Source organism: Neopelma chrysocephalum, unplaced genomic scaffold, assembly GCF_003984885.1.
Source record: "Neopelma chrysocephalum unplaced genomic scaffold, ASM398488v2 Primary Assembly neopelma1_42, whole genome shotgun sequence".
NCBI classification, from domain to species: domain Eukaryota; kingdom Metazoa; phylum Chordata; class Aves; order Passeriformes; family Pipridae; genus Neopelma; species Neopelma chrysocephalum.
In genome coordinates, this window is record NW_020897700.1 from 1,533,754 (window position 1) to 1,547,657 (window position 13,904).

General features: G+C 36.5%; 1 protein-coding gene across 5 annotated transcripts in view; it reads right to left on the reverse strand.

Moving 5' to 3' along the window:
• Nucleotides 1–13,904, reverse strand: part of CORIN (corin, serine peptidase) — a 129,580-nt gene that overhangs the window by 102,298 nt on the left and 13,378 nt on the right. For all 5 annotated transcript variants that reach the window (XR_003533155.1, XM_027676327.1, XM_027676328.1 and 2 more), the window contains exons 2-3: nt 8,115–8,259; nt 2,272–2,724 (exon numbers count right to left, since the gene is read on the reverse strand). Coding sequence is in view for 4 of the 5 variants with exons in the window: in XM_027676327.1 (XP_027532128.1) it covers nt 2,272–2,724; nt 8,115–8,259 (598 nt within the window). In the remaining variant the exon portion in view is untranslated. The remainder of the gene's footprint in view (nt 1–2,271; nt 2,725–8,114; nt 8,260–13,904) is intronic.

Sequence of the window (13,904 nt, forward strand, 5' to 3'; positions counted from 1 at the left end):
TTCACCTCCCCACATTTGAACCAGATGAAATTTGTACTGATGGATGATTTGCTAGTGCGCACTGATGAAAGAACATCAGCCTCACACCTCTAAATGAAGTTAATTTCCTTATGAGATACACTTACAAAGCTCAAATCTCTGTTTTACATGGTTCAAAAGCGATTACGTCAGTTCATGGGAGAACACTTATCGGGACTCACTGCAGATCACTGGAATCTGCTACTATGTAATGTTGAAGTGTCTCAGTATGCTAGACCTAGTTTATTCTTCTTCAGGCATGTGCTAATGTTCACAGTTGGATTCAGACACTAAGCAAGAGAGACTTAATTTGATCTACTACTACCATTCCTATGTGGTCTTCAAGTTTAACTTGTCCCAAAAAAATCATTTTTACTCCAACAGACTATTCCAGTTTTGCTGGTTTATACCTCATCTCCCAATTATACCTCATCTCCCTCCACATTAGAATACATAAGAACTTCCTACAGACATTAGACCACCTTCTCTGTTACTTTACGGTTCTCTCCAAGAAGCAAAACTTAGTGGGAAAAGAGAGATCAAAGAGACCGAAGACGAATATAAGGAGTTAATTTACAAAGGCCAGAACAAGAAAGGTAGTGCTAGTCAAAATCCCCTGCTTTTTAGTCCTCTATGCCTTGGACAGCCATGGTAACACATAGTTACTCTAAGATCAAATTCTTCTGGATCCCTAATATATATTTGTATTTATGTGTGCATGTATATATATGTATATATATATATATATATGTATATATATATATATATATATACACAAACATTTTTTTATGTATCTACACACAGAATTAAGATAATGTCCACATGAATACAGATAAGCAAAACACTTGTAGGTGGAATCAAAGACTGAGAGGTTATTGATTAGTAACATACTGATTCCTGATGTTTCTGATAGGCAGAGAAAAACCTAACTTCAAGTATCTCAGTTTGGGATGTTTGTTTGTTGGTTGTTGTTGTTGTTTTGTGTTTTTTTAAGAAACCTGTGGTATTTCAAATTTGTCTTTGAAAAGCTTTTATCCTTTTCTCTTTACACAGAAGAAATTACCTCACAATAGAATTCCAAGTAGTCACACTGACTGAATATACATGCAGTCATAATGCTGTTGGAATGTACTGAACATACCAAAATAGAACACGTACTTAGAAAGTCCTTCATAGGCGAAAAGCGCCTCTCTATATAACACCAAACCCCAAATATCTGAAAGGTTAGAAATCCAGGCCTAAGGCTGTCCTAAACCACTGCAGCACTGTAGCACCTTGCGTCAGCAATGTAGGAGGGAAAAATATCACATCCCATACACATACATATGCATGTTACATATGCACAGATCTCAAAAGAGTTCATTCCAATACAATAAGATAAGGGGAAAGGGGTTTATACTGTTACATCTATCTCAAATAGGTATCTCATATATGATGATGAAAATACCTGTGGTGTAGCTCACTATGCATTGTTGCTGTTCCTTGGCACAATCATAATTAGCCAAGTTGCCAAAAGAAGTAAATAAATGAATCACTAATAGGATTCAAGTGTGCATTTATATATATTTGCTCTGTTTGGGGTGCAGGGAGAGAAAAAGAGATAAATCTGTATAAGAAACATCACTTAAACAGAACCTACAGAAAGCCTGTGCCATTCAAATGGCCTGTGAAGTCACTACAGTCTAGGGGAAAGAGAAACAACTGACAAATTAGTGATTTACAATAAGGTTGTTTTTTTAAAAGCTAATTTTGGAGTAAGAAAATACCATATCACTGTAACACTTTCAAAAGTAATCTTTTCTGTGTAACAGGTTTTAAAAAAAGAAAGTCTTACTGCAAGGTTTTCCCTACTTTTACTTCACTTGAGAAAGAACAAGGAAAAGAAAAAACTGAACTATTTCCCAACTTTTATCTGCCACATACATAGTTCTAAAGAAACACAGAAAATTCAACCTACAAACTTAATACAGCCTGCAATAACTCATTTTTGGCCTTGGTAAGCATTAATTATTACCACCATTTGAAAAATGTATTGTAATTTTTCATACATGAAAGAATTTACTGCATCTTCCTCAACAGGTCGATCAAATGTTCTGATAAAAAAGCAGTGGCTTGCAATGTGTAATGTGCATGACAAATTATCAAAAGGGACACATGCTTTAGAACTCACAAGAACACACTGGAAAACATGCCAACAGTATGCTCTGTAGTTTTTGAGTCAGAATTATGGAGCCAAATGAAAGATAAACTTACTTTTTTTCTGATACATTTTTTGTGATGCAGATGGACGGGTAGGACTTAATACTGGTGGAGTGGTCATCCTCTCTATGTTGTTAAAGGATGCATCTGTAGACCACAAAGTCACCTCCTCTGCAGTGGCAAACAGCTGGGTGTTGTCTTCAGAGCCCTCTGACAAAGCAGCATCATTTGTAGGCTGATGACTGAGCACTGTAGCTTGAGTGGGGAGACCAAATGAATTTTCCTGGAAAGACTCTCTAAACATGTTTGAGTTCTTGTTCATTTGGTCAACATGGGATAAAAGCGTGGTGGTCCAAGAAGAGGGCTGTGTGCTGAGATCCATTGTGGGATCAGTCTTGGAACTGTTTTCAACCATGTTTGGCAAAAGATCATCATATGTTTCAAAGTCACCATTAACTGTGATGACCTCAGTTCCATTTGAATAAAAGCATGTTTTTTCTAACACCCCTAGAAGAAAGGAAAAAAGCACCAAAATTACCATCCATCACCTGGAAGAACAAGTGTTACCAATCTGTTTTGGCAGGTTAATAATAAATATAATGACACAGATTTAAAAGTAACATTTATTTCCAAGTTAAAGATAACTAAATTTAAGAATGTAGCAAGAAAATAACAGTAGCTCATAAAACAAAAGCTATGGCTACTGTAGGATAAATACAGAAACAAATGGTTCAAATATTTTAACCTTATAGTAATTTACTTATAGAACTCTTACATGTTTAAAACTATAGAGTGCAATTTCAAGTAGCTCTAATATGCTTTCATTCTGTTATAGTGTTAACAAGACTGACAATACTATTTTTTTCTCTTTTTAAATTGAATCATCTCTTGTGTTCATGGTATCAACATCTTCAGAAATCTAATTCTGAAGCTTCAAGGGAACCAATACATTTTTAATATATTTTATATTCACTAACTTTTAAAATGGAAAGAGATACTGTTTTCTCTATATAAGATTATGTAATTTAACTACCACTGGTAAACAAAGATCCCTGACTGCGAGTAAATCTTTATGTCGAAATTCTACTGGAAGAACCAAGGGGAACTTTACATATATATACACACATTAAGGTTTCTGTTTTTCCACCAGCAAATATTTCAAATAATTCAAATAATTCATTGGGATTTGGAGGAATTTACTGTGTGTATTTTACAGAAGCAACTAAAAATCTCCCACCTGCAAATTATTTCAGCAGCAAGTTTTTTTGTTTGAGTCCTCTGGTCAGGCCAAACAGGAAGAATGAATGTGTTGCAGTTTCACAGATAAGGACCACTATTAATATGATTTGCTAAAGCCTAAGGAATTGTGAGTGGTTGTGTTCAGAAATTGTGCTTACTTAAATGTAGCTTTTTTTGGATGCTTTGTTTCCAAATAATTTCTGTAATTCTGTAATTTCCTTGAATTTCTGTAATTCAGAAGCCTACTTTGTTTCAAGTTTCAAACTTCACTAGATTTTTTTGCAGTTTTCAAAAAGTTAAAACAAGCTTTTTTAACTCCTTTGACAAAGTGCATAGTAGCTGAAGGTATTTTTTCACATTTTCTCTGCTCCTCCCTGGACTCATCTCTTCTCCTCCACTCAGCATAAAAATAGAGAAAGTCTCTAAAACATTGGTCCGAAAGAGCTATTAATAATGATTTAAAATAAAAGTTAAAATGATTAGCTATTTCTATATCACTGGGTAAAATAGCAGACAATACATTTCAAGATAGGTAAACTCTTGAAAGAAATTTTAAAAACCCCTTTGGACAAATAAATACTGTGAAGCAAAATATTGAAACTACTAACTGGATTCTGTGCTCTCCTCACTCAGACTTATTTTATTCATTTTTTGGAACTACAAATAATAGCTATGTCTATCACTACCTATAAGGTCATCTACTTCTTTCACTGAGATCCCCAAAGGCTTGTTTGCTTCTTCAACTCATCTTTCCAACAACGGCATTTTTTGTTCTATTTTCGCAGTTTCCTAGTGATAACAATTTTTCTTGACAGGTGGACAACACAATGAACCTCTTCTACACAAAAGGCCTTCCTAATTGTATCATCTCAGCTGACAAAACTAAGCCAAGCAGTTCTACTAAAATGAACTTTTTCTGATGTTTATTCTGTGAAGGATCTTCATTCCCACCAGGGCTGACAGACTAAGAGATATTTAAAATACTATTTTTGCAAAATGCATAAATGCCTAACATTGTGCATAGATAAAAGGGTATGCTGCTTGCCTGAAAGGCAGGCTTATTTGATATGGTCCTGCAATGTAATCATATGCCCAAAAATTACATCTGGACTGGAAAAGTCTGACATAGATGAAACCACTCTTTATGTGTATCATAACACTTGTTCTGATTTCTATAGAAAACAACAGACAAAGCATTAGTTGTGGATGGGTATTAGCAGGAGGTAGAAGAAGACCATGTAAGTATGATTTGAGGACACTCATGTGAAGGGATGGGAGGAATGCGACACCTACCATGGAATGCATTTATCACTATAAAATAAATATAACTGATTTTCCTTTATGAGACTATAACTATAAAGCATTCTGTTTTCCCAGATAAATAACTGCAATGAGAAGCAATTATGGTTCAATCAAAAAAAAATTAATTTGGTATAATGCTTACCAGCTATGAAGGACTTTTTAAAAACAATGTTTCAAGTAGTTTAGAACACTTCCTCTCTGCAAGGATAAGAATGAAATGCCAGAGGTTTTTCATTCTAACAAATATGCTAATTTACACCTTTGTAATATTTGCATACTAGTCATTACTTAAGGATTTTTTCAGGTTTTTTTCAGCGAAATGAGACATAGACTAGAGATTCTAAAACAATTTTAAGAGGATTGTACATCTCTCCATTTTCAAGAAACATTTAGCTGTTCAAATCATGCATTCAGTTATTGTTTGTTTTTCTGGAAAGTGATGAAATTATACTGTACTATCCTGCACTGTACCATACCATACTATACTACACTAGCTATAATCCCCAGGAAAAAATTATGGACCAGTCTTATTAGAAGATTCTTGATGTCTATAGGAATAAGCGTAATTGTAAGATATCAGTAATCTTAATCATGTATAATCTAGCCTTTTCTTCCCCCTTCAAATTTATATTGCTGAGTTAGGTCTTCATAGTCAAGGTCTGGAACGTTAGGTCTTCGACAGTTCAAAGCAAGCGCTATTCCTACTCCCTTCTCTCCTCTGATGTACCACAGGCTTTCAACAAATTACTATGGTCATGGCTTAAAGGCTAGACTTCCTTCAAAGTAACTGGTAATGCCTCTACTTCCATGAGTGAAACAACATTCGTTCCTTACAAAGTCTTCTCCTAGAGGTTGACTCCTGGTGAGAGACAGCAGAGTATGCAGAGCCAGAATGTAAGTACTTAAGAGAAATCAAAACTAAACAACTCAGATTGCTCTTTTCTTCTATGGACCTAAAAGTTCTTTGCATTTTTAGTCAAAATCACGTGTACCTCTACTGATAATTTGCTTTGTCCTGTCTTTGTACACAGTTCTACAAAATTACTTTTTCAAGGGCTTTGGATCTTGAATACTTCGAAGGTAAAAAATTTTAGCAAGATTGATTAATGTCATATTCTGAAAACAGAGGCTCAAGTAGGATATTTTCCATTACTACAGTATAACCGTACTGCTCTTCCTGTCACCTTTCTCCCACAACAACTTTTCTGTTTCTTCAACATCAGAGCTTGCAATGACATGCAGGCAACAAAAGAGATGTAAAGGAAAACGAATAGAAAAGTTCTCAGGTGCATGCACATTTTTTCATGTGTATATGCCTCATTTAATTAAAAAATATTACAGAAGTAAAAGAATAATTACCTACAAACTTACCACAGGAAACAAAACACTTTCTTTCAAAATATAAAAGGTCTAATTTCCTGATGAATTAATTACCAAAGTCAAATCTAAAAAAGTTCATAAGGTTCTTAAGGATAGACTGGAGTTTTCTATTTATGTTTTATGCACCAATGAAAGATACTAGAATGACAACCACAGATTTTAACTCCCTCATTTTTGGAAAAAAATTTAAAACTATAATTTCCCGTATATTAAATAATTTCTCTTAGCTGGTCAGGACTATCAACTTCTTTCGTACACTGTAAGACTTCATACCAATATTAGACTGTAACAGAATTCAGTTATTATTGATCTGAAATGAATATGAAGTACTATTCTGGATATAGGGTATTCTCAATAGCTAAAACAGACTATATTACACACACTTTAAAGATGTCCACAGAATTTGTTCATTTAATTCTAGTCATCAAACATATTTGCTTCTAAGCTACCAATGCATAGAAAATGAAAGCTGCGGAGAAGAATACTAAATTATAATATGTTAATTCAAAGGATGCTCCCGAAGGGAGCTCTGCCAGTTTTAGACTTGGGTTATAACACCAAGCCTCATTCTTTTCTCAGAGGATTTCATGCATTTTAAAGAGTGTTATGTCGATACATGCCTCAGGAGGAGACTGAGTAGAGCTGATGTAAATACACCTGCTTTTTTATCTGCTTTCTCACCAAAGAATGAAAATCTAGGGTAGAGGATATGAAGGATACAAATGGAATGCTAAACATAAGGAAAGCAAATTGAATGGCATCATATTTCCTAATTGCCAGACTTGATCTTAATCCATTTCAGACTGTTCTTAGTTGAGAGATACAACCCAAGACTTACTTGTCAATCACAACATTCACTAGCTTTGGAGGTTTTTTTACTTCCCTAACTTAAACTAAATGAAAAGAACAGGCCCACAATGTCTTGTTGCAAATCCTTTACAGACTGAATTGAGAAAACAGGTTTGTCTTGATTTTGACAGTGCTATTGAGATATGTTTCTTCCTGTGCTTGCTAACTGTTTGACTGTTTGATGTGTATTGAAACTGGTGTATTTAAAATCGGAAAATTGATATATATCTGTATACTTCATACATTATCCCACTTGTTACAGGTGTGCTTCTGAAGTACTTAGGGAAGCCCAACTAGAAAATATTCTCATTAACAAAAAAAAAAGGCAAAAAGCCCAACACCTCTCAGCACTGAAAGCAGACTATTTTTTTGCTTTTTTTTTCCTAAAAAAGCAATGCTTTAACTTAGTATTACTGTCTTTTTCATGTTGTAGTTGAAGCAATTTAATGATATGTCAGCCTTCTCTAAAGATAACGAAAGGAAGATTTTTAAAAAATTTATGGTAATAAATTAGCACCTTTTCATTGCGTAACAGACACAGAATTACGTTAACAGACTAAGCCATTATGAAATCTAATATACTGGAACCAGTTTCCACAAAACATGCTTGGGGTTCTGCATTAATACGTATTCCATATTTAGAAGAAATTAACATAGTTTTCCTCAGCAAAACAGTAATATTTTGTAGAATAGATTCAGAAAGATTTGTGGCTATTTATAAATTAAATTTCACTCGAAAATAAGAATCAGATTTGCATACAAGTGTATGACATAAAGGGATAAATATTCAATTCCAGTGACAGTGATCTAAAGTTCTAACATAAATATCTTTTTGTACTTGTAAAATGACTTCTGAAAACTATCTACATGCTACATGCTTCTCAAAAGTCTACCTTGAGAAAATCAGAGATGGTTTCCTCATTGGTACTTTAAATATGTTTTAAATATATAAATCCAAATAGTGTATTTATTTCTCTGCAACAAGCAGTCATTAGGTAGATTAATTGGTTAGGCAGATGTGCTAAGATACATGTTTAATGTCAACAATTATATTAGCACTTGAGAATGTGGTCTTAGTTCTAGTCTCCTTAATTTAAAAAGTGCCAATTTACTCCATTAGCACTCACCTACAAAGGTAAGCAGAATCACCAGCAAAAGGATAAGGGCACAGATGCAAGGAATCAGTATTAGGAGCAAAAGTCGAAGGAACTTGGCTGAAGCCAGTTTCTGAGAGCAACCATCCCCCATATTATCCTCATCTGTTCCTAAGACCTGTAAAACAAAAAAGCAACTTTATCATTATGGTGTCAATTAGTAATTCCTATGTTTTCAATAGCAGTCCTTCCTCCCTATTACACAGAACAGCTACATGATTTAAATATATGCTATAAATGGCTTATAGATTCTTAATGACAAGTTGTACGTAAACTTTCTTTCTGGCAGACAGCCTAGTGTAATCCATATAATTTAGTTAACTTTATCCAATATCCACAGACTTACAGCTTCATTAAAATTTCTAAGCATTTCTGATGAACTGGAAGTTGGATAGGCATTTCATTTGAAACAAATGGAAAATACATAATAAATTTAAGCAATAAAGCTAAATACAGTTTTATTTACAATTAAAAATAATCCATTACTAATTATTCAAGAGCTCCAGATTCTTAAGTTTCTCTTATTAAGGAATTAAGGAACTATCATAATCTTTGTTTTAAGTGACAACAGAAGTGTTAAGGACCATTCCACTTATTATGCTCAATAATGCTGTCTAATTTTTTAAGTACTTAACAAAATTATAACTTATTACAGTATTCTGTAGAGTTTGCAGCTCATATTTTCTGTTCTATGAATCAACAAAGAAGAATGAAGAAAAATAATTTTCTGAATTCAACTGATCTGCACAAAGTACAAAAATTCAAACCTTTGCAAAAACCTAAACGTGTATTTTATATATTTTTTTAAACCTAGCTCCATTAAGACTATGATCTCATATACTGGAGAAATGTCATACTTTTTAAACAGAAACAAAAACAAAATTCCAAGTTATTATTTAATAGCAAGATTGAAGGTGTTATGAGGTCAATACATTTTTATTTGAAATTGACTAAAAAATAAATTTTTCCCTGTGATAAGGTGAAACTAGGTGATAGGATTATTAATTCCAGACAATGCCTTCCCAAAGGATGACTAATAGTTTATCCTCTTTGTCAGGAAGATCAATCACATCAAAGTTGGTGGTGACAGGAACCAAGTGTAAATGCATCCATTACCCTGACAGCTTCTCCCCAAAGAACCTCAAGTGACTGAGGTCTACAACATGCATAGTATTAGTTTTGTAAATGTCAGTCTCTGTGTGTTATCTGGCTCTGCTTTGCGTGCCTTTCTGTAAAGAGCAGGTTGTCAGACTGACTGGCACAAATGGAAGTTGAACTATATCTTAATTCAGTAGAATATCATACCCACATGAACATAGACTCCTCATGAAGCAGAGCACACTATCCTTTGAAATCATGATATGCTGTAAGAAAGAACCCATTTCTGCAGGACCAGACAACAAGGAGCAGGACCATCGTTACACAGCCCAGCGATTAGGGCACGTGGAAGCTGATTCTTAGTTTCTTTAAGACAAACAAATATAAGATCCAGCTCATTTTCCTAAAGGAATGACTCCCAGCCAAGATGCACTCATTGCAAATCCCAAGCAAAAGCGCCCAACTCTATCCAGTGTAATACTAGGTAAGTTCTGACCCATGACTCCCCAAAGAGTTTGTCTTAGGAGTAAAAACCTTATCAATAAATAACAAAATTATAACCATCCTTACTTTTAGACTCTTTTTGTGGGGAAGGGGGTGATGTTGAATATTTTGGAGGTCCAAGAGATCTTAATAACCTCAAGCACAAGTGTATAACTGAGAGCAGTGTTATCACCACTGTTGTACAGATGCCTCAGAGTTAACCTAGGAGAAACATTAAATGTGTGCCAGTTAAAACAGTGAGCTTCTTGTGTCTATGTGAGGAATGTTTTCTAAAGTCTACTGGCATTGAGAATACTACTTATTTTACACAATTGTTCAATACTAAAAGAGAACACTGAATGTTTTCCATCTTGTCAACTCCTGGAAGCAACAATAAATCTCAATCTTTGCATCAACAACTTATTGCCCCAGATTTTAAAATGGACTGTTGTATCCAAATTTGCTTTCAGTGACTGCTCAAGAAAAGAATGTTGCATTGTGATAGACGTGTTTGTCTAAACATCAAGAATTGCTAGTTCTGTAGAACCGTGTCCTAGTTAGAGCAGCGGGGACAAGTTCATCACCGTGTAGGTGTAACCCAAACTGTGTATTCTACATCCTCTATGTCATTTCCCAGGAACTATTAACAATAGACCATTTCCAGCAGCTGCCCAGAGCACACCTGACCCCTTAACACCACAAGCTGGGTGTTAAGAAGCCTGTGAGATAGGAGGATGTCCCTATCCTCACACCAATGACTCAGGTGTGATAACTCCCCTCCGGGAAGTCATTAGCACCTCCACACCCAGCCTGAGGGGTCGTGTCTGCTAATGGGCCACCAAGGTTTCCAAAAACATCTCACTACTCACAATCACCTATTGTGGAACTCCCTGCCCTATGGGAGGTACTGGGCATTCCCACTCAAATCTGTGTATATAATCTTGGGGTCTTGGGACTTCTGGGCCCACTTGTCTGATCCAGAGGAGGACCAGAACCTCGACCAGACTGCAACCACCACTCTCAACCAGACTGCAACCAGCACTCTCACCAACAGGTCTTCCTTTCCTTTTACTTTGGACTCAGGGGGACCACATGGGGCTCAGCACAGGGGCCAATGAACACCATTCTGTTCATGCCCCAGGGTACTGGGTTATACATCTGCGTTTTGTGGGTTAAAACTAATTGTTTGTCCGTATAATTGTATTTATTGTATTATTTTTATTAAATTCTAACTCTGACTTATAATCTCTTTTGAGTTGGGTTCATTTCTCCTGCCTGTTTACCTTTAAACCAGCACAAACAGCAAAGTAAATATTTATAGGCAGCTGAACAGCATGTTGTATTTTTCCCTTCTACAGGAAAAGACCTCAAGAAAAACACTAAATCTATTTAAAATCATCACCAGCGACTTGACAAGCATAACCTTAATTTTTCCAGTTTTCCAATTTCGCCAATTTTCCATCACTTGAACAGCTACATTAGTTTTTTTCCATCAGTTCATGTGATGAACATGAAAATAAAACTAGAGATGGTGCTATTGGTTCCTACACCTTCAATGAGAGTTTAAGAAACACAAATGCATTAATTATACCTACTTTTTATATATTCCCCGATAGTGTTTCTTTTCCTCTTGCTAATACACAAATATATGCACCAGTTTAAAGAGCTCTAGTATGACAATGGTATCTGCACAAACTTCAGACATGCTCTGTTCTCTCAATTCTAATAAATAATGGAATAGAGGCACAAATAATGGACTAAAGGCATAAATAATAGAATCTTCAGAGAAAAATGGGCCTATAGAAGGAAACAGAAGTGCAACATTCTTATTCCCTTGGCTCACTTCAAGCTTCTACATTAGTGGTGTGGTGGGGGGAAACAGTTTTCCCCCTTAGAGTTATAAAATGGTAAACCCCCAGGGGGTGGTGACCCTTGAGGTTTGACCCAATCAGCGCTCCTGCAAAATATAAACATCACTAGACCGGAAAAGAAAGGTAGTGGTAGTTGTAGAGAGGTGGCCATGTTCTGAAGCCACGAGGAAGGGGCCCGGAGCCCCACTGGGGGCTGGGCTCCCCCCCAGCCCTGGCTGGGGGGCTACAGGGACTTGGAACAGTGTTAAGCTGGACTATGTATCTGTAGCTAAGAGCTGGGGGAAGTTTCTCCACTGTGAGCAGCAGCAGGAACAGTGTACAGAGAAACGGTGGCAGAGAGCCAGAAGATAAGAACTGGAGGAGCAGCAAACAAGCATGCAGCCGAGCAGGAAGACACAGAGTTGTCTGAAGGAAAGAGAGCCAGCACCAGAGACAGCAGAAGTAAGTTCTACAGAGAGAGAGTTTTGGGGTAAGAACTGCACCAAGCACCCCAAACTCCTTTGAGATACCTCCTAAAATGGAGGGGGTGGACTCCTACTGAATGGAAGTCCTAAAATGCAGCAGCACTGCTCAAAGAGGAGCTAAGAAGCTCAAGTGTCCTGGGAAGCTGGACCGGGACAGCCGAAGGAATGTGGAGGGGGTGACCTTGGGCCCCCCCTCGCTGCTGCTGAGAAGCTAGCAGCCTGAGATCAGAGCACAGGAGCTCTGATAGAACTCTCGAGGAAAAGGCCTTCAACTGAAAGCTGCCCAAGACATTCTGAGTCAGGGGTGAATCCCCCGAGGAAGGGACCTTCATGGGGGTCTTACACCCCATGATATGACGTGGTGAAGCAAGTCTTGTCCCTGCTACGCAGCCCACAGAAAAGAAGACCCTCGTTTGGAGACGAAGGGCTGAGGGGCTTGGACTCCCCTCGTGTGTATTGGCAAAGATCCAGCTACAGCTGCTGCATGGAAGAGAGAAAGAGACATTGCTGCCCTAGAAAGACTTCCTGCTCAGAGAGAGAAAAGGGTCTTTTCCTTCTTCCCTCCTGGACTTTTATTTGGAAGGGAGAAGAGATTTGATCCATTGTAAATACTGTTTTGTCATGGTAGAGATAGTTGAGATTGTGTATGTAGTGTACTATAATATTTATTTGTACAGTGTATTGTAATATATCCCTTTCCCCCATTTTGAGTCTCGTGTGGTGTCTGGAAAACCCATCTCACACTGGGTTGAGATGTGGGAGGGAGGCTAGAACTAGGGAATTGGATTTTAGGGCTCTCAAACCATGACAGTGGCCAAGATAAGAAACCAGTCTCCCTCAACTCTCTCTGTAGTTTCTCTGATTCATTCTCTAAGTCTGTAAGACTGAGGTGCTGGGTAGATACACATTTATCTTTCTTTCCAAGGGAAGGACAAGAAGACCTAGAATTAGAATCCTTGTGGGCCCACTGAAAGAAATCAACCCTAAATGCTGGAGATTATAGCATAAAATAGATTTAGCACAGCACTGGACCAAAACATACTCTCCATACTTGAAGAATACTGGTGCAAGTTCTCTTTCTACCACTGTTGTTAGAAAACTTGATTTAAGAAATATTTTTCTGAATTTAATACTGTGTATACTATAGTTAGGAAATGTCAGCATTTCATTTTTAAGGCAACAGGTCATTTGCTTTTAATACAATCATGTTTTGTATTAAACAAGAATATAGTCAGAAGAGAGAATGCTTAAAACCATAATTTCTTCTGACAGCTAAAAAATTCTGTCCCTAATGAAATTACAATAACCACTCCTTAGCTGAGTGCCATTCTTTCAATAATGACTGCAATAAAGGAAATAGACCATAAAGTAACACTGAGATAATTTCAATGCAGATTTTTAAAAAATCCTAGGCTTATCTAGGACTGCTGGATCACACTGCTCAAGGTTTATTTTCTGAGACTACAGAGGCAGAAAAAAATAAGAGGTGGAAAAAGTGCGTAGTCCCATCTGACTACAGAAATACAAAAAATTAATTGGACCAAAATTCACAGCTTATTTTCTGCAAGATATGGGGAGAATTTGATCTCATGGCTGTCATTTCAATAACATGCCTGTCATATTCAAGCATAGAAATGACAGATTACATTAAGATTTATGGGTAAAAAGCCTATGGTAGCATGCAATTTTCTTTTTAGACACATAAAGTATCTAAGTTACTAGTCTATAAAACAGCCTGAATCATGGTATAAGCACTTGACAAAAATATCTCCAGCTGTTGTCACCAAAAACCTAACAGATGTTCTCCCAATAAAGAAATATCATTAGGGCTAACTGCCTACTGTCAG